This window comes from Dendropsophus ebraccatus, chromosome 5 (genome assembly GCF_027789765.1).
Source record: "Dendropsophus ebraccatus isolate aDenEbr1 chromosome 5, aDenEbr1.pat, whole genome shotgun sequence".
In the NCBI taxonomy this organism is placed as follows: domain Eukaryota; kingdom Metazoa; phylum Chordata; class Amphibia; order Anura; family Hylidae; genus Dendropsophus; species Dendropsophus ebraccatus.
The window spans coordinates 130,369,836-130,390,583 of NC_091458.1; the positions used below are offsets into that span (position 1 = coordinate 130,369,836).

A 20,748-nucleotide genomic window follows, 5' to 3' on the forward strand; every position below is an offset into this window, starting at 1 on the left:
TCCCAAATCCTTTACTTAACCACAATGAAGTGTAGCTAACCGGGATGATCGTTTTACTACAGTAAGTGCACGTGTGTACTTACGGTCCACGTAATACAAGACACAGTTTAACATTCACCATACAGTATATGGCTTATATATACACACACTAGACAGTACAGCATCGGCATCAGGTTATAATAATGTTATAACATGTCATTTAAGGTGCCTTTTAAAAGGTTGCATCCCACATAGCAGGCTATAAAATACATTCACCATCATAGCAAAAGTCTGCCAATAGGAATTTTCCCATTCGTTTTTATAGGAACTACTAAGTATCCTAAAACAGGTAATGCTCTTGGAAAATGTAGAGATACTAGCAATGCACATAGAGTCAGTCAGCGAGGTTAGGATTCTAACCATTTGTACGTTACTTTTCCCAACCTAAGATTTACAATTCTATCCTTGGCTGGATAACTTCATTTAATAAACATTAAAAAAAAAGCTCACAGTCATTTAGAATCCATTTATACTAACATATCAATATAAGTTATACAACTAGAACATCCAAAATATAAACTATGTGGAGTGTGGCACTGCCATCATCTGGGCAAACCCTACTGCCCACAATGTCCCTCTGTGCTCCACTTGATTCCAGCAGAGGTTCCTTTCCTATGATCTTTCTATTGATGTCAATGGAACAACGATATAGAACGGACAACAATACCCCTCTGTGTGCTGCTTCTTGCAGTACATCATGTGACATAAAACCGTGAAACCCCCCCACAAATGACACAGACAACCATCTTAGAACATCAGAGGCTGTAAGTAACTTGCTTGAATAAGGACAATGCCCCATACTGAGTAGCTAATACCCTGTAGATTAAAGTGTCACTGTCGTTTGTACAAACTTTTGACGTGCCATTGTGGAGTGTTCAGACTTGTACTGATCGGGAGATTGAGTCAGGCTTATAATGTAAGTCTATGGAGCCTGACTCTTTTTTTCTTACACAGAGTGGGGAGAGGATGTACGTTTTCTCCCCACTTGTTCTCCCAATCGGAACGGGTCTAAACATTCAGACCTGACCCCGATTAAAACTTTTGACATGTCTTTATGACATAAAAAAACTGAAACTGGCAGCACATCTATGACTCTGTTCACACTGTAGGCTGCATGCTACATGTGGCTAAAGTACAGATAAAAAACAAAAAGGGCAACAGCAATCTGTAGGTGCAGGGGCTTACTGTACATACTCCCCCCGGCGTATAAACAATAAAAAACTGCTCTATAGATAATAAAAAAATGAGGATCTTAGTAAACTATTTGATCAAACTGAGGGTACCATGTCACCACGTTAAGGTGTCCTCAGAGACATGGTCCTACTTTAGCATTCCCACACTAGCAATGGCCTCTCATGGGTTAACATTTAGCCTACAACTGGGCAGATAGGAGCCAACTAATCTCTATTTTAGGCACCCACAGGACATCGGTGGAGTGCAAGCCAACAGGAGGTAGCCACATCCCCACATACAACCGAAAAAAACCCTGAAATTGGCAGCACTCTAAAGCCTCTGTTCACACTGTAGGTTGCACGGCGCATATGGCTAAATTACAGACAAAAAAACAAAAAGTGAAACAGCAACCTACAGGTTAAAATAGAGATCCTAATTTTTTATATCTATATAGCAGGTTTTTATCGTGTATATGCCAGGGGGAGTATGTACGGTAAGCACTTGCACCTGTAGGTTGCTGTTGCACTTTTTGTTTTGGTTTTATGTCTCTATGACACGTCAAAAGTTTTTACAAATGACAGTGACACCTTAAACAGTCTGTTTTACCCAAGTGTTTGGGTACAACTCTTTAAGTGGTTAACTTTCTTTCTAAGGGGGACTGCCCCTTTAAACTGGAGGTATCGGACACAGAAATACATTTTTACTGCACTCAACCTTTTTTTTTTTTTTGGTTGCAGTATAATGGCTAAAACACTGATAATATGTAACACATACATAACAGTAATGAAAAAGTACATAAAATAAATATCACTTCTGATAATGTGATCTAGATTGTCTTTAGCTATATACATAAAGTGAATGGTAAGATCTACATTTCCCTTTTAAGTTTTCCAAGATATGTTTTCCAATTCTATGTGTTTTTTTCTCTTTCTAACCGATAAAATTGTCAAACTAGTTTAAGGAAGAAGGGGGCTCTGTAGGACGCCTAGTCTGGACAATTTTTTGTTTTGGGCTTCTCATCTCATCCTCCTCTTCCTCAGTTTCACTCTCACACACGTGAACCACCACGCTAGGAGTTGACTCTGTGCCTGCATGAAGTTCGTACTTCTCCCCTGAAAAAGTACAAAAAAAAAAATAATAATAATAAAATAAAAACAGCGATGGATTAAAAAAAAGTACCTGTCATTAAAGCGAATGTACCATTAGGTACATCACTTTTTTTTTTTTACATTAGATGATCAGATGCTGGTGGTGCACCTGGTGCCACCTGGTTACCACACTCCCACTGTGACACGGCTCTTTTGATTCTAATGGAGCCACGTCACAGAGGAGATGGGATATCTGAGATATACTGGGGGTAGTGGGCCTGCTCCAGTGCATAGAGCCAGGCCAGTGTACAGCAAACGAACATCGTCGAGCATGGGAACTGGGTGGCGTTCCAAAAAACGGACCCCGCTATCGGCCGATTTGTTAATGTAAAGGGGGGGGAAAAAAAGCTATGTACCTGATTGTACGTTTGCTTTAAAAAAAATTTTTTGACATGTCAAAAGTTTTTGATCACAGTGGGTGTCAGGAGATATACCTGGGTGTGGCAGCCGTGTCATTCACTACCCGGCCTATGTAGCCTCATAGATTATCAGAATTAGCTGATCAGTAGATACAGCCGGGGTGTGGATGACACTGCTGGGTGCTCTCTCCCAGACTATATCTGCTGATCACTTTAAGTCTCTGCAGCAAAACCCGCTGCGATCAATAACTTTGTATATGCCTGATAACATGGCAAAAGCTATTTTTAAATAACAGGTATCCTTATAGTTTGGTATTGATGTATATGAATAGTTTTGTATGAAAAGGAGATGCAATAATTCAATAATGGGCGTTACTCCATGCTCATTATCGACTGATTGTGCCTCTGTATCCACAGAGACCCGAACTTTTGGATGGGCAGTGGATTTCACCGCTAATCCAGAAGCACTCGTTGTGATGGGTACACTTTAATATTGGCTCTTCGGGCTTGCTTACTTACCATAGTGCATCCTGGTGCCATCTCCAAGTAAATGACACACACAGGCGTCCACATAATAGCGAACATCAGCCCAGGCCACCTTCTTACACTGCTTCATGGCACTTCTTCCGGCTGTGGACTGGTCTGCTAGTATGGGCACTCTGACCAGGCTATGGCTACAGTCCTATATACACTAGTCTGTAATGCACTGTATTCTAACATCTACCATAGTCGTCACTAACTTCTCAGCAGTCCCATATGTACAGTTTCTAGTGATAAGCGACTTACCTGGACCGAGTTTTGAAACCGCACAGAGCAAATCATAGTTGATCACTGGTGTTGGGTCCTCGCTTTGTTTCCATCCTACAGGAGGAGATGCTGGCGGTGAAATAAGAAACTGTTTCATTGGCTGTGGGGGCAGTAGAAAGGATTTTTCCCCTTCCTCATTGGATACTTGGGCCTGAAGAAATATCCGAGAGGGTAATAAGTATCACTGTATAGTGTCACAGAAATTGCTTAGCACTTCAAGACCAACATAAAGTTATACAAAATTACAAAAAAAATACAATAGAGAAAGGCATCCGTAAGTCGGCTAATAAAACATGTTGTGTGACCTTTCCTCCCAAATAATAAAATGACATTTTATTTCCCATTCAAAATTAACTGTTATAAAACATTAAAGGAGTAGTCCAGCCCTGTCAAAAATCTGACAGGCAGCAAGGGCAGGAAAAAAAAAAAACAAGCAACCCTTGCTTACCCCCTTGTGCCTGCAATGAGCAGTGTGACCGGCCCCGGGACCCCCGCCGGAAGGCATTGTGATGACGTCACGACTCGGGGAGAATGCCGGTCCCCACTGATGGACAGCCCTCTCAGCCAATCAATGACTGCAGCAGTGTCCCGCCCCAGTAGCTGACTAGCTGAGTGGGCTGTCCATCAGCTAGGTGGTGATGTCAGCTGTGAAGGAGATCCCGGAGCCCTGTGGGGGCCCGCAGCAGCGATCCAGTGCTGGAAAGGCATGGGGAGAGGTGAGTTGGTGTAGTTTTTACTGTTCCCCCTGCCCCTGCTGTTACAAAAATTTTGCTGATCCACACTATAAAGGATACTATTATTCATACAGCACAGTGATTGTGGTCAAGTATTTTAAAAAATTGTGCAAAATTGCTGAATTTTGTCAGTCTCAGAAAAAAAACATAAAGGGGGAGATTTATGAAAGGGTGTAAATATACACCTGGTGTAAACTGGCCACAACAACCAATCACAGCTCCTCTTTTATTCTACCAGAGCTGAAAGCTGAGCTGTGATTGGTTGCTGTAGGCAGTTTACACCAGATGTATATTTACACCCTTTCATAATCTCCCCCAAAAAGATATATAGATATGTTTTTTTCCCAGAAATAGTTCTTTATAGTTTCTAATGTGCTAAGGGTGGGTTCACACTACATTTTTGCTGTCAATTTACAGTATATATGTAAAGGAAAACAATGGATGTAAAAACGAATGAAGTTGTATGCCATACTACAGGATCAGTTTTCCATTGACTTACATTATATGGGAAAAAAAATTATGGAAATTGGTTTGTTTTTTACGTACATAAAGACGTGATTGACTTTGTTTTTCTGTACATTAAATGTAAACGTTCTAAAACGGATTCAATAAAACAAATTTATAAACACAGTGTGAACCTAGCCTAATATATGTGAAAAAAAACTTTATAATCACTGTAATCGTTGTGACCTGGAAAATATATTTATTATGTTATTTTTACTGTAAGTTTAATTACATTTTTTTCACTATCCCCCCCAAAAACGGTTAGTAAAAGTTAATCAATTAGTAAGGTTGGGTAAACACTGCATTTTTGCTGTTTCTTTTATTGTTTTATGCACATCTGTTTTTATCCTTTTTTTAAAAAGAAAAAATGATCGAAACACATCAGGTTTTTTTTTGCGTACACAAAAATGTGGTCGACCTCGCTTTTGTGTACACTAAAAAAACAGATGCGTTTTGATCCTTTTTTTTTATAATGGCATTGTCATTGGAGAAAAGGATCAAAACGGATGCACACAAATACATCCATTGTTTGCAAAATAAAGATTGCTAAAATGCAGTGTGAACCCAGCCTTACATAAATCAAAATGGCCCCAAAATAAAAAAAAATAAAAATAAAAATTAGTCCCACAAAAACAAGTCCTCATGTGGGCCCTCATGTTGGCAAAAAAAAAAAAAAGAGGAAAAAAGAAAATTCCTTGGTCACTAAAAGATTAAACACTGTGATTGTCTATGGGTCAGGCTGGTGATCACATGACCCAGTTACAGTAATAAAACACATGGATGCAGCCATGCTGGAATGAAACAGATGGCACTGTAGGAATAGTGATAACGAGTTTGCATTATATGGGAAAAAACAAAACCTCATGCTTTAAACCATTTTGGTGAGGCAACTGAAATTACATGAAGTGACATGATCCTGATCATACAATCTTATTTGAATTACATCATGCTTTTGTGACTCCTACTGTGTTTTCATATATTGCAATAACAATAGACCGTTATCTAATGACTGCCCTCTCACAAGACTGTCCACACCAACTAATCCCATAAATTTTACATGTCCGTGCAGCCCTTGTCCTAGTGTAAAATAATAAATGTTATATATATACCTGTCCACGCTCCCCAGTGTTCTTCCCTCTTCCGCCCTCTGCTGGCACTTCTGAGTGACAGGATATTCAGACAATCATAAAGCAAGACGGGCTCTGAAGGGCCAGCAATGGCTGCGGAGAACGGGCAGAAGCTAGAAGGACACCAGGGAGTGTTGACAGTTATGCTGCATGGACATCGATAAATATATATATATATATATATATATACACACACACACACACACACACACACACACACAGGGTGGTCCAGAAGTAGGTGGACAGTATGTGTAATAGGGTCATAAAGGGGGACATTTATCCAACGTGGTGTAAAGTGAAACTGGCTCAGTTGCCCCTCGCAACCAATCAGATTCCACTTTTCATTTCTCACAGACTCTTTGGAAAAGTAAAGGTGGAATCTGATTGGTTGCTAGGGACAACTGAGACAATTCTACTTTATACCAGTTTGATATATAACACATACTGTCCACCTACTTTTGGAGCCCTCTGTATAGATAGATATACAGGCCTTGCTGCACGATTATCAAGCCATGTACTAGTCTCAGTAAACGAGCACTGATCTGGCTGTGTAATTCGGCCCATACAGTATGGTCTCCCTTTCCTCCCTGCAATGCTTCTTCCTCTTCCCCTCATTGCTCCAACTTCCTCACCTTCGCCCCCTTTGTTCCCCTTTCTCCTTATTACTTTGACTTATTCACTTCTATACTTTTTATTTAGTTGCCTAAATCAAAACATATTGATTTGCTAAGCTAAGAACTAGTCGTTTCTTCTTGATTCTACAATAAACAGTGATCCACTCTCTCGGAGACCTACACCATACACATATGACATGGTCACGGCAAGCTTTTACTAGAATACTCTAAAGCGAGTTTAGGAGCTAAGGGCGGGTTCACACTACGGAATTCTCGCGGACAATGTCCGCGGAATTCCATCAGCTATCCGCCCGCACATCTGGGCGCCTTTCCGCCGGCCCCATAGACACCATTCTATGGGCCGGCGTATTCCGCTATACGCTGAAAGAAATGTTATGTCACTTCCTTTAGCGGATCGCGGAATACGCCGGCCCATAGAATGGTCTCTATGGAGCCGGCGGAAAAGCGCGTGCCCGTGCGGGCGGACAGCTGACGGAATTCCGCGGACATTGTCCGCGAGAATTCCGTAGTGTGAACCCGCCCTAAGGGTCCTATTACACAGGCCGACTACTGCCCGATAATTTTAGTAAATGAGCGCCGATCTGCTAGATCGGTGCTCCTTTATTGGACCTATTACATGGCCCAATAATTGGGCAGTAGGGGCTGCATGGACATCGTTAGCGATGTCAATGCTGCCCCTGCCCAAACACCTGAAGACTGGAAGCGGGGAGAGGTAAGGTATCAGGTGTTTGGGCAATCATCAGCTCCTCATGACTAAAACACGTAGCGATGCGTGGTCGGTGCCCGATGGTTTTAGGTCCGAACCTAAACCAACGATCAAGCTGATGATCGTTTCATCGACTGATCTTTGTCTCTACTACACAGAGTGATAATCGCCCGTGTTATAGGCCCCTAAGTTTGTTCCACAGATGATGAGTTCGCTGATGTTCACCATTAACCCCTTAAATTCTGCGCTCCTTAGTGTGTCTGTCCCTGAGTTATTGACACCTCTGCAGCGTTTCCAATTCTAAGAATATTCTCCAGACCTGTTATAGCATAGGGAATATATGCATGTAATATAACAGACATATAGGGAGTGCTGCCATACCCTCTTTATTCCTGAACAGTAACATACCGTCAGGTTGAGGCTTTGTGGCGAATTTCTCTTTTCTTGAATTCCCAAGACACATCATTTAATCAGGATTACGGTACAGAAGCAGACATAAATTAGCGGCCTTTTTCCTGGCTTACATCGCCGAGAGCTTTGAAAGCGTCCTTCTTCTAGAATGTGGTCTCTCTGCATTCATTAACACTGATCAATATTGGATGGTTTCCCTAATGCTTTCAATAACCGGTGTTTTTCTTACCATGCAAAAAATGTTTTTGTCTGGAGACCCCTTAAAGGGGCATTTTCTTATTTGGTGAGAAACCTGACAGAAGGCTGCGGGGTTATTGCAAACAGCACAACGCTATTCCTTTACCGTAAATATTTATACAAGTGTTGTCGTGTTTCCCCTCGGCATTTGCTTTCAAAAGCAGCCCAGGTGGCTAACAGACTACAGCTCCCATCCTGCATTGCTCACAACTCATTGCTCCTCTGCTCCCCCTAGCTGCTGAAGAGCAAATCTACAATCTCTTATGCATGTCATACGGTTTGCTGGCTCCCATCTTTTGCTGTTTCAAAGATCAATATCTCACCTTCCTATAAATACTATTGTTAGAACTGAGCGCCCCTGATCAGCGTGCTGACGTTGCAGTACAGGTTATAACTAGGGGCAACAAGTAGGGCTGGGCGATATGGCCAAAAAATAAAATCTCAGTTCTTTAAAAATGATTCTCGATTTAAATCTTGATTTTTTTTTGTTGCTAATAATTAAGTAATAGTAGAGGGAGTAGTAGTTGGAGTAGCAGCAGTAGTGGGAGTAGTAGTAGTACTAGTGGGAGTAGTCGTAGTAGCAGTAATTGTAGTAGTAATAGCAATAGTGAGAGCAGTAGTAGTAGTAGCAGTAGTAGTGGGAGTAGTAATAGCAGTTAAGGGAGTAGTAATAGCAGTTGTGGGAGTAGTAGTAGCAGCAGTAATTGGAGTAGGAGTAGTAGTTGCAGTTGTGGGAGTAGTAATAGCAGTAGTGGGAGTAGTAATAGCAGTAGTGAGAGCAGTAGTAGTAGCAGTGGGAGTAGTAGTAGCAGTAATTGGAGTAGGAGTAGTAGTACCAGTAGTTGGAGTAGTATTGGGAGTAGTAGCAGTAGTGGGAGTAGTAGTACCAGTGGGAGTAGTAATAGCAGTAGTGGGAGTAGTATTGGGAGTAGTAGCAGTAGTGGGAGTAGTAATAGCAGTAGTGGGAGTAGTAGTACCAGTGGGAGTAGTAATAGCAGTAGTGGGAGTAGTAGTAGTAGTACCAGTTGTGGGAGTAGTAATAGCAGTAGTGGGAGTAGTAGTAGTAGTACCAGTGGGAGTAGTAATAGCAGTTGTGGGAGTAGTAGTAGCAGCAGTAATTGGAGTAGGAGTAGTAGTAGCAGTAATTGGAGTAGGAGTAGTAGTTGCAGTTGTGGGAGTAGTAATAGCAGTAGTGGGAGTAGTAATAGCAGTAGTGAGAGCAGTAGTAGTAGCAGTGGGAGTAGTAGTAGCAGTAATTGGAGTAGGAGTAGTAGTACCAGTAGTTGGAGTAGTATTGGGAGTAGTAGCAGTAGTGGGAGTAGTAGTACCAGTGGGAGTAGTAATAGCAGTAGTGGGAGTAGTAGTAGTAGTACCAGTTGTGGGAGTAGTAATAGCAGTAGTGGGAGTAGTAGTAGTAGTAGTACCAGTGGGAGTAGTAATAGCAGTTGTGGGAGTAGTAATAGCAGTTGTGGGAGTAGTAGTAGTAGTACCAGTGGGAGTAGTAATAGCAGATGTGGGAGTAGCAGTACTGGGAGTAGTAGTTATAGTCACTTGGTAGGTGTTGAAGAGAAGAGAGCTGTGGGGCGCTGTGCTGGGTACTCACCCGCTATCTGGTGCTCTGGGTTCCTCAATGCCTGGCTGCTGCTCCTGGAAAATCTTTTGTATGCGGGAAGCAGGGATGCCCTGGGTGCGGGCAGCAGCAGTGGATCCAGCAGGGGGCGCTCTGACCTGCAGGAGAAGCAGCTGCAGCTCTGGGCCAGTTAGAGGCCTTATTCAAGCTGGAGGCTACCAGCAAACACACCGCCCGGGCCCAGAGCGCCACTGCTCCGCCTGCAGGTCAGAATTCTTTTTTTTTTTTTACGATCATTATTTTCACTTCATTATTTACAATTGTAATTATCAAAATACTGATGTATTTTCACCTCTGAAAACAATGAACAGTATCTGCCCCACTCTACATTAGAGGTGAGCACGACTCGAGTAGATTTTTTGGCATTTGAATACTGGTGGCTGATGAAGTTAGATGCAGCCCTAGGGAGGGAATTCTGGAAAACATGGATACAGCCATAGACTGAATCCAACTTCTTCAGCCACCGGTCCAGATAATCGGTCATCTTTGTGATGAACTGGTAAAAAATCCGGAATACAATGAATATTATGAATTTATACTTTTCTATATGTACTGGAAACCAGATGTTCCCTTATATAACGTAAAGGCATTTATAGATTAGACTGTACCTGTGCAAAATACAACTTCAACTTCTTTCCATTAAAGTCCGACTCGTGCAGCTCAATCCTGGCTCTGGCTGCTGCTTCTGGGTTACTAAAATTAATTCTCACTCGCCTAAAGCTTTTAAACAACTGGAAGGAAGCTTGCTCATCATATACTGTGAAGAGAGCTTTGAATCTTTCCTGGAAAAAGGTAAAGAGAAAGTTGTTAGATCTTCTGGGTAATTCGGATATATGATAAAGGAGCCCTATAATAATTCAGATAATATATGGTAATGGAGCTATGCTACAGACAGCGCCTTAGATATAAGGGGGCAAGAGTCACAACTGGGCTTTGATACTTAAAGTGGAAGTTCAGCAAAAGAAACTATTTCTTTCAAATCAACTGGTATCAGAATCTGCCAGCGATTTGTAATTGAATTCTATTTAAAAATCTCAAGTCTTCCAGTACTCATCAGCTGCTGTATGTCCTGCAGGAAGTGGTGGGTTTTTTCCAGTCTGACACAGTGCTCATCGCTGCCACCTCTGTCCGAGACAGGAACTGTCTAGAGCACTAGCGAATTCCCATAAAAAAACCTCTTGTTTCCAGAATGGAAAGAATACCTCTCCCTACCGTACATACAGCAGTTGATAAGTACTGCGGTACTAAGTTATAGAGGTAAATTACAAGTCTCTGCCACATTCTGGCACAAGTTGATTTAAAAGCAAGGATTTTTTGCTGAACTAGCCCTTTAAAGGGGTTTGTTCCCACCTATATGGTCAGTTTTTTATAGTCATGGGCTAGATTTAAAGGGGTATTTCATCTTAGAAATGTATGACACATCTACAAAATATGCCATAAAGGTTTAATGGATGCATGTCTCATCTCTAGAACTTATCCCTAGAGTTTCACATATTTGGCCAACGTGCACCTGCAAATATGTGGATAAGGTGAGAAAGATAGGCAGACTTCGGCTGCCACCTCTGTCCATGACACGAACTATCCAGAGCAGTAACAAATCCCCATAGAAAACCTCTCCTGCTCTGGACAGTTCCTGTCTTGGACAGAGGGGGCAGCAGAGAGCTCTGTGTCAGACTGGAAAGAATACACCAGTTCCTGTAGGACATACAGCAGCTGATAAGTACTGGAAGACTTGAGATTTGTAAATAGAATTTACAAATCTGTATAACCTTCTGACACCAGTTAATTTTAAAAAAACACAAAAAAAACCACATTTTTCTCCAGTTTCCCTTTAAGGATGCAGATTGCTGCAGATGAAACAAACTTAGTAAAGCAGTTGCCTAAGATTGTTGTAACCATAGATACGCGGAAACAGCAGTCAGTATCTGTTCTAGAGGCGGAAAGTAGCTTATAAATAAAGACTAAAGAACCTGACAAATACTGTGCAGTCATTTCAACAAAGGGAACAACCAGCTTGGGGATCTGCTGGATCAGCACTCAGCACTGAGCCTATAACATAGCTCGATTATCGTGCCGCATAGGCTAGATCAATAGCGATGTCCGTGCAGCCCTTGCTTTAAAAGTGTAATAATTAAGTTCATAAATCACCCCTCCACGCTCCCTGGTGTCTTCCTGTCTTCTCTACGCTTGCCACAGCCACCAATGCAACTTGAGAGCCGGTGTCGTGTCAAGCCACTCAGCCAATCACTGGCCGCGATCGTCCTGTCCTGGCCAGTGATTGGCTGAGTGGCCTGTCACTTCAGACACCAGCTCTGAAGTTGCACCAGAGGCTGCAGGAAGAAGAGAGAAAAACACCGGGGAGCGTGGAGAAGTAACATATAAACTTAGTGTCACTGTCGTTCAAATGTTTATCCCCCCTGTCTTCGTGGTTCTCTTATGGAGAGGGGAGGGGTTGAGGGAGATGAGGCACCAAAACAAGACAACAAAGAGTTAATTTACAGCTACATAACCAGGTTATCTCCACTGAAGTCAGCATTGACCTCTCTGACCTGGGAATACTGGCTTTCACACAGGTCCTGCTGTGTAATCCTTTGTTCTCTGCAGGTGACTAATCTCCCTCCTCCCTCCTCCCCTCTCCATAGGTTACACAGGGCTCGACTGATGTAAAAGACTCGAGATTTCCTGACAATGAGCAGTGAATGAGAGAGAGAGGAGGGGGAGGGGGGGGGGAGCGGACCTGGGGAAAGTCTTTTTACATGCAGATAATGGCATATTTGCTTAATAAACCCAATCACAAAGTTTCTTTAAATCGCCTGTGCTATTGATTTCTGCAAAAAATAACAATAAAAATAAAAATACGGCAGTGACACTTAAATTATGTTCTTTACAGATTCAGAAAAAAGCCCGGAATACCCTTTTAATTTTACTGAACCGACTATAGCAACTTGTGACTACATTCTTTCCATTTCCCAAACTAAGTCATAGGTAGACTTTTTACATTAAAGGGGCTGTGTCACTAGGTTTATGCTGCCTTAAATGAGGGCAGTACAAACTAGCGACAGACATGCTGAACAGACCAGTGTATTACTCACATCATTCTCTTTAGTTGTTCTCCTAATATGCAGGAGAATGGGCTTTAGGCCACACCATTAACTCTACCCCGTTATTGACAGCTGTCTACCTATACACAGTATAGACAGACAACTGCCAAAGTGTGCTGGTGCTCATGAATATTCAGGACTACTGAGCACATACACGATAGAGGACTACTTATTGTCCATGTTATTCAGGAGGATATCTCTGGATCAGCTGCACAGAACAATGTAAGTGATACATCATTCTGTTCAGCTTCTTTGTCACTAGGTTACGCTACCCTTACATAGGACAGCAGAAACCTACTGACAGAGTCTCTTTAACATCAATGGACCTGACATGGGAACACCTCAGTATACACACCTAGCCAAATATTTTTGGAGGTATTGTGAAGTAAACTGGTGACATGCAACCCAAACATCATGTGAAACAAGCCTGAGCCTAATGTCTTCCATACAACTGAATCAATGTCTGCTATCAAATACTATATACAGTAGCTAGTCACAGGAGTCCAGGAATGGAACAGAACTGTAATACCACACACAACCTGAGGATGGGAGTGGCGCTGTTTTTGCAAGAAAGAACTAGCTGTGTTTTTTTATACCTAGCTAACCCCTTTAAAATTTTCTTTTTTTAATAGAGAACAACAAAATAGCCATACATACCTTCTGGTCTTCTAACTCAAAGACGGACTCATGTACACTACATGCAAACAGAGATGTCGGAAGGTCACTAAAATCCATTAACTCTTCCAGGTCATCATCATTTTCCCCAAAGATCATCTCTTCTTCCTCCTCTTCTTCTTCTTGGTCACTGCTGTATATATCAGCGCTTTCATTCCAGGACTTCATGGTGTCTCTCAGCATTGTTAAATTTTCTTATCCCCGTGGACTTAAAATTCTGGTCAAGAAAACCTGTAGAAAACTTACAGTTAAGTAATGGAAGTCTCCTGTATGAGGTGATATATCTCACAGTTACATCATGTTGAGGTAAGAGAAAGATGGTAAGGCTGGCTCCACACCACATTTTTGCAATCCGTTTTGCCAATGGAAAAATGCACACAACTGCATCTGTGTTTTTTTGCAAAAACGGATGAAAAAAAACTGATCGCAAAAACGTAGTGTGGACCCAGCCTAATTCAAGTGTGTACATTGGTATTCAGACTATAGTAAAAATTTAAATATAGTATTAAAAGGGAACTCCATTTAAGAGCTCCATATTGTGCATGGGATGCTGAGGATGAAAGTATGTCTCTTACCTTCACCCTCGGCGCCGTTCCCATGCAATTTTTAACGTAATCCTGTGTCCGGTAGGGTTGTTTAAAGCACTACCCACCCCCAGAGCGCCAATCCGGCCTGCCAGCTCCACAGATGATCATTGGAAAGGGGCAGTCTGGTGGTAACCCCACCCTCAGTGCTCCAAACGGCCTAAACAGATGCAGGATTACACTACAAACAGCACAGGAACAGGGCTGAGGATGAAGGCAAGAGCCATACCTTCATTCTCAGCACTCCATACTCCATTCGTCTAACCTGATAATCTCCCTTTAAAGGATTAAAGGAGAAGTCCAGCTAAAATCCTGTAGCCGACAGGGGGGAAATTGATTACAAGTAGGCACTTAGCTCTCCTTGTGGCCGCGGTGAGCAGCAGGAACGGCCACGGGCCCCACGAAGTGTGATGAGGTCACGAAAATGCCCATCCCACCTGATGGACTGGCTGCTCAGCCAATCAGTGACCTGAGTGCCATCCTGCCCTGGTCACTGACTTGCTGAGCGGCCTGTCCATCAGTTGGGCTGTGACACGGACACCTGGAGTCTGGTGGGGGTCCCGCGTCCACTCCCCGTGGGCATGAGGAGAGGTGAGTAGGATGATCAACAGTCCATCGAGAATACCTTCCCCATAGAGAGCCCATATAACAGGACCTAAGGTGATGCAGCAGGGCCTTGTGGTCTGACCGGCTGGGAATCAACCTAAGAAGGTGGTGGCCGCCATGAGATAATCTAAACCTTTAAGGGCATCTGTCCCTCTAACATCTCTATCTATCTTAGGGAATAAACAAACATACGCTTTATACAAGAAGCATCAAAACTCGTAAGAGGAGAAATTCAGCGCCCGCTTGAGTGTCTGGCCAGTTTCCACGGTAACCGAAATGCACAGCACTGGTTTTATAGTGGAAGCGAAATAAAATAGGGTCACAATGACTGCTAATAACGCAGGCCATACAATAATAACTGCACCAGATCGCTCTCCACCTGCGGCTGGTCCCATAGGGACTGCGTGTGCGTGAGGGATCCAAACCTTATATAACATAAAGTAGCACTCTGCCATTCAATTTCATAGGCAAATCCTTTGCCTTCACTAAGCTACAATATTACAGATGGTTTAGAGAGTTACTTGTGTGGTAAACAATGTCCAAACCATCTGGGTGCAGCAATTTCCCTACCAGCGCCATCTTGTGGTCAAGAGAGGAACTGTACCTCAGCATCAATCCCCTGGAATTATTTGCTGGCCAGCTATCATCTATGAAACTGCGGCCCTCCAGCTGTTACAAAACTACAATTCCCATCATGCCTGGACAGCCAAAGCGAAGCTTTGGCTGTCCAGGCATGATGGGAATTGTAGTTTTGCAACAGCTGGAGAGCCTGAGCTTGACACCCCTGGTCTATGAGATGATTTCCTATGTATAACTTTACTTTCATGTTTCAGTCATCTGACGATTCCAGGACATACAGTAGTGTTATAGTACAGAGAATAGCAGTACTAACACTGAATGTTGTACACAAACATCTAGTAATAGTCTAAATTTAAAGGGGTTGTCTGACCCATCATCATATACTTCATTAAGGCACTCTGAATTATTAATTATATCCATAACCTCTATCGGCAGGTGCTGCAAATAGGATCTTTATCTCAATAGGGCTGCTCCCAGCACATGCATGCATTGCAAAGACAACCCATTGATTTTAACAGAGCACAAAAACAGAGGTGATAGTCTGGGCCCTCTGGAATTCAGTAAAAAGGTGATCTCTTTACTTATCTCCAAAAATTTGTAAGTGCATACGGATTACCTACGCGTTTTGTGCCCATGCGTGCTTAGTCATGGTTTAGTAATTGCGTTTGAAATGTGTGGATTATCCGTATGGGCTTTTAAGTTTTTGGATAGGAAATAATGATATCCCATTTTAATTGAATTGTGGGGTGCCGAGACCATCACTGTTTTTGAGCTCCATTGGGATAGTGGCTGGCTGCCCCTGCCGGACTCGTGCACCCTCCTGGATGTACCACAGCCATATGAATTTAGAAGGTTTGCTTTGAATTCAATAGGCGCCATGTCTTTATTTACTAATGGTGTTCAGGAAATTTGCTGCCAGATGTGAGGCCTTAAAGGGGTAGTTCAGCAAAAAAAATAAAAAATTCTTTCAAATCAACTGGTGCCAGAAAGTTCCAAAGATTTGTAATTTACTTCTATTAAAAAATTTCAAGTCTTTCAGTTCCTATCAGCTGCTGGATGTCCTGCAGGAAGTGGTGTATTCTTTCCAATCTGACACAGTTCTCTCTACTGCCACCGCTGTCTGTGACAGGTACTGTCCAGAGTAGTAGCAAATCCCTATGGAAAAACCTCTCCTACGCTCCAGACTAGAAAGAATACACCATATTCTGCAGGACATACAGCAGCTGATAAGTTTTGAGATTTTTTTTATTAGAAGTAAGTTACAAATCTCTGGCACCAGATCATTTAAAAGTAATTTTTTTTTTTTTGGTGAACTACTCTTTTAAAGGGCTATTTTGGCGCTTAAGATAATAATATAATCTACTGCTGGGGCAGCGGAAAAATAGCTCTCATTCTCGTTTCCTTCCCCCGCCCCTCATCCGTCTTAACAAGTACAAGTCTACACCTGGGTCCTCCACAACAGAGCTCTGCACCAGACATGGCTTATGACTATAATGAAGGAGAAGGATCCGAGGAGACAAGCCATATACTGCACCTCCAATAGAGATGAATGAAAGAAAAATTACCATGTCTGGGTTCCTGTCGGTGACTTCACATCCCAGCAAAGTGTCTTTTATTCCTGCACGCAAGGCAAGGGGATAGCCGTGACTAGTCATCTTGGCTGTGACTAGTCACTGCTCTCTGCCTGTCAGTGCACTCTGTGGGGTGACCGACAGACAAGGAGGACTGTTAGAGACTTTTATAGGGCCTCCCTGTCTGGCAATCACCCCTGCAGAGCGCACACTGACAGGCAGAAAGCCGACTAGTCACAGCCAAGATGACTAGTTCTCAGCTCTCCCCCTGCCTCGCGCACTGGAAGTCTGTGAAGTCACCAACAGAGGAACCCCAGACATGGGGGGGGGGGGGGGGGGGGGGGGGCTCTATACAATATCCATTACGCGCTACTGGGAACCTAATCAGCAAAATTGTGCGGGTTGGTTTCTTATAAAGGAGAAGTCCGGCCCCGTCAAAAATATGACAGGCGGCAGGGGAGAAAATAATAAGCAACCTTTGCTTACCTCTCCCCATCCATGCATGAGCAGTGTGACCGGCCCCGCTGGAAGTCATTTTTACGGGGGAGAAGCCCGTCCCGGCTGATGGACAGCCCGCTGAGTCAACCAGTGACTGCAGTGTACCCCCCCCCCCTCTGGCTGAGCGGCCAATCCACCAGCATGGTCCCGGAGCGGTGATCCAGGGCTGGAGAGGGGGTAGCTTTTTGTGTTCCCCCCTGCGGGTAGAAAATTTTTGCCCCTGCCTGGACTTCTCCTTTAAAAGGGGTGGGCCACTTTATAGTAAAGTAGTTCAGTGTACAGTATTAGTAAGTGTACTCACTGTATATACTGACAGCAGCTCCCTGTGTACCTCATAGAGCTAAAATCAGACTCCCCTCCTCCAGGCTGTGCTGTCCTGCTCTTTGGCGAGTCTGTCCATAAAATGGCCGACATGTAAGAGCATGTGACCATGCCCCGCCCCCAGTGTCCTCCATAAGCATATACAGGCTCAGTGGCGGACACTAGGGGCGGGGTATGGTCACATGCTCCTCCATGTCTGCCATCTTGGAGACAGGCTCACCACATAGCAGAACATCACAGCCTGGAGGAGGAGGGAAGTCTGATATTAGCTCTACGAGGTACAGAGGGAGCTGCTGTCAGTATATACAGTGAGTACACTGTCTACAGCTCTGTACTCTGACCCAGGAAGTCTCCCTCACCTTCCAAATCAAAGCAGATCCACTTAAGGCTGGGGCTTGCATCAGGGGACAGGACTGTGGAGGTAATCTCTTCCTAGCTGTAACCCCTCTCTCCCCTGACAGAGAGCGCTGCTATACTCTGCCCACATATGTCCTGCTCATTCCTTCATACTCCTTGCAGCCTCTGTCAGCCCTCATGTTTCCCATCCTCTCCATTCCTGTTATTAAACGCCTGGACTTACACTCAGCTATACACACTGCTGCTATAATGTGCCTGCACTCACACTCAGTCATTCACCCTGCTGCTATAATGTGCCTGCACTTACACTCAGCTATACACACTGCTGTATAGAAAAGTTTCTGTCACTCTCCTCCTGCACAGCTCTGTGATTCTCACTTCTGGATTGGTCCATGCTGAACACACGGCTCTTCCCCTCTGCTGTCATATGACCACACAGGCCTCTGACAGCAGCCCTGCTTCTCTATTCTGGCCTGTTGTACTACGCTACTACATTATGGGGATCTGCGGTTTCATCCTGTATCTACAAACTGCTGCTGTGTTATCAGGTTTATGCACTTACTATACATTATACACCACATGCTGATTGCTATACTGTACAGTAACTTATAATATCACATTCAGCTGGTTGTACATGTTTGTTTCATTAGTTTTACATGTTATTCAGAATATAAAATGATTGTTGGGGTGTGGAACCAATTGTCTGCATATCAGTGATTTCTTATGGGAAAATTTGCTTTGGTTTAAGAGTGGATTTGGATTACAAGCGCGGTGCCGGAGCGAATTATGCTCGTAATCCAAGGCACCAATGTATTGTACAGACATATAAAATAACTAAAATGGAATGTGCTACTATAGTAATAAAATAATAACAACAATAATAATAATAGTAACAGTAATAAGAATAATATGTATACTGTAGAAGTTCCAGCACATGTTACCCATCAGACATCACCCACTAGAGAGCCAGGCTGCATCTTACTTCTTCTCCTGTTTTCCTGCCAGGATCTACAGATCACCATCCAATCACTCATTGGACATAGAGGAATAGACAACTCTGCTCTATGCCGATGCATGGGGCTGTCTGCAGCAGCAGCGCCCCCCTCCCCAGTTGGTAGAGCATCAGGCCACAGTCAGCTTCAGCACTGCAGCCCTATGGGCGCCATCACACAGGAGCCAGCAGCATCAGTCGCCACAATGACCTTGTCACCCGCCCAGCCATGCAGCACAGTTACCTGATAACCCAACACCTGCAGTCCCGCCCCTTGCACTTCATCCCCCAGCTGCGTCCTCTGGCTGCACACTGACAGCTGTCAAGCGGCCCGCAAGACTGACGGCGCCGGCGGCCAATGGGAACCGCCGCCGAACTCTCTTCAGCCAATCAGAGAAGGCGTCAACTTACGGGAGCAGAGCTGATTCCTCAGACCATTCAGTTTCATAAGAGCCGTGAGCGTCTGTCAGGCGGATTCCTATTGGTTCTTCCTCAGGGTCCTCCGGATTGGCTGGACTCCGTGTTTTCTGGATGGTGATTGGTTACCGGTGATTGTGTGACGTGTGATTGGTGGAGAGGCCGTTGTTGTCGTTCTTCCTTTCATGCGGTGCAGGAAGGAAGCTCAGCGGCTTGTGTGCTGCGAGGGAGACCGCTGTGCCATTGACTTACAACTGGAGTCTGGCACAGAGGCAGAGAGAAATGCACTTGGCCTTTTTTTTTTTTTTTTTTTTTAAAGTGACAGTGCCCATCCAAATTCCGGCATATTCTGGACTTAGGAGTCCAGTGGGCGGTCCTACTCAGTGATTGACAGCCGGATTTTCTAAGCATCATCTGGAGGCTAAAACCTGCCTAGAAATGAAAAACAATATAAGTAAACCCCTTATCTGCTGTGGGCAGTAATGCCTCCTCGCTCCCCCTCCTATCCCTGCTTGATTGACAGCTGGCAGCTAAGTTCTGACTGTAAATGAAGAAGCAACAAGGCTGGGTGGGAAGTGGAGCGAGGAGGCATTAGCCCTCAGCAGACGGGGTGCATTCACACTACGGAATCCGCACGAATAACCTCCGGCGGATTCCGTGCGTGCTTCCGCTTGAAGATCTGGCTGTTTCATGGGCTCCATTCTATGGGCAGGAGGATTCTGCCGCCTGTCCAAAAAAGGATTGACGTGTCAATTCTTTGGGTGGATGGCGGAATCCGCCTGACCATAAAATGGAGCCCATGAAACAGCCAGATCTTCAAGCAGAAGCACGCACGTAATCCGCCGGAGGTTATTCGTGCGGATTCTGTAGTGTGAATACACCCATAAGTAAGCTTAGTAAAGTGCCGCTCTGACACTTTGCACAGGAGAATAAAATCATTTTTCTCCCCCCCGGCTGCACAGCTGGATATATGAAAGGTCCCATGTGTCTCCTTGACCTACGGTAACAGCATCAGCAGTCTGAAACCTGAATTGCAGCAGACAGACAGATTTCCTTTCAGCAAATTACAGCTGATACAACACTATTGCTCCAACTCATGTGCTTATGGCTGTATCCATGCTTTCCGGGACTACTTAGGACAGCATCTAACTTCTCCAGCCACAGGGAGTGCAGTGTTAGCTTTGGCTGTCCAGCTGGAGGGTCGAAGGTTCCCCATCCCTGGTTTAATCTTTTATCTGTTCAGGACGTTATTTGGCCTCTACCTGACATTGCACACCCTTCAGAGTGGTGGCAGTGTGATGTATAGGCTCCGACTGCTGTTATTGAGCTCCTGAGCCCACTCCGTGCTGCACTGCTCTCTCTTATGCTACGTTTACACGGGGCCATAATTCGCCCAATCGATCGTTTAACGATTTTGCGGCAACAATTTTGGTTTTATAACGACCAGCGTTTACATGGGACGATAACTCGTCTGTAAAATCGTTTTTGCGATTGTTTTAAGTTTGCTTAAGCCGGCCGAAAGCCCGCCCGCAGCCCAG

The 20,748-nt window shown here is 44.0% G+C and overlaps 1 protein-coding gene across 3 annotated transcripts; it reads right to left on the minus strand.

Annotated features, from left to right (window-relative positions):
* Positions 1 to 491: 491 nt before the first annotated feature.
* RCAN3 (RCAN family member 3) lies at positions 492 to 19,242 on the minus strand. Of its 3 annotated transcripts, none has more exons than XM_069972510.1 (5): positions 19,205 to 19,242; positions 13,269 to 13,517; positions 10,119 to 10,292; positions 3,506 to 3,677; positions 492 to 2,324 (listed from the first exon to the last, which is right to left on the minus strand). In XM_069972510.1, the coding sequence occupies exons 2-5, from the start codon at positions 13,467 to 13,469 to the stop codon at positions 2,164 to 2,166; spliced, it is 708 nt and encodes a 235-aa protein (XP_069828611.1). In that variant the 5' UTR covers positions 13,470 to 13,517; positions 19,205 to 19,242; the 3' UTR covers positions 492 to 2,163. The 3 variants fall into 3 exon arrangements, with proteins under 3 accessions (XP_069828611.1, XP_069828612.1, XP_069828613.1); XM_069972511.1 differs by lacking the exon at positions 19,205 to 19,242 and adding an exon at positions 19,038 to 19,117; XM_069972512.1 differs by lacking the exon at positions 19,205 to 19,242 and adding an exon at positions 18,785 to 18,981.
* Between the last annotated feature and the right edge of the window lie 1,506 nt (positions 19,243 to 20,748).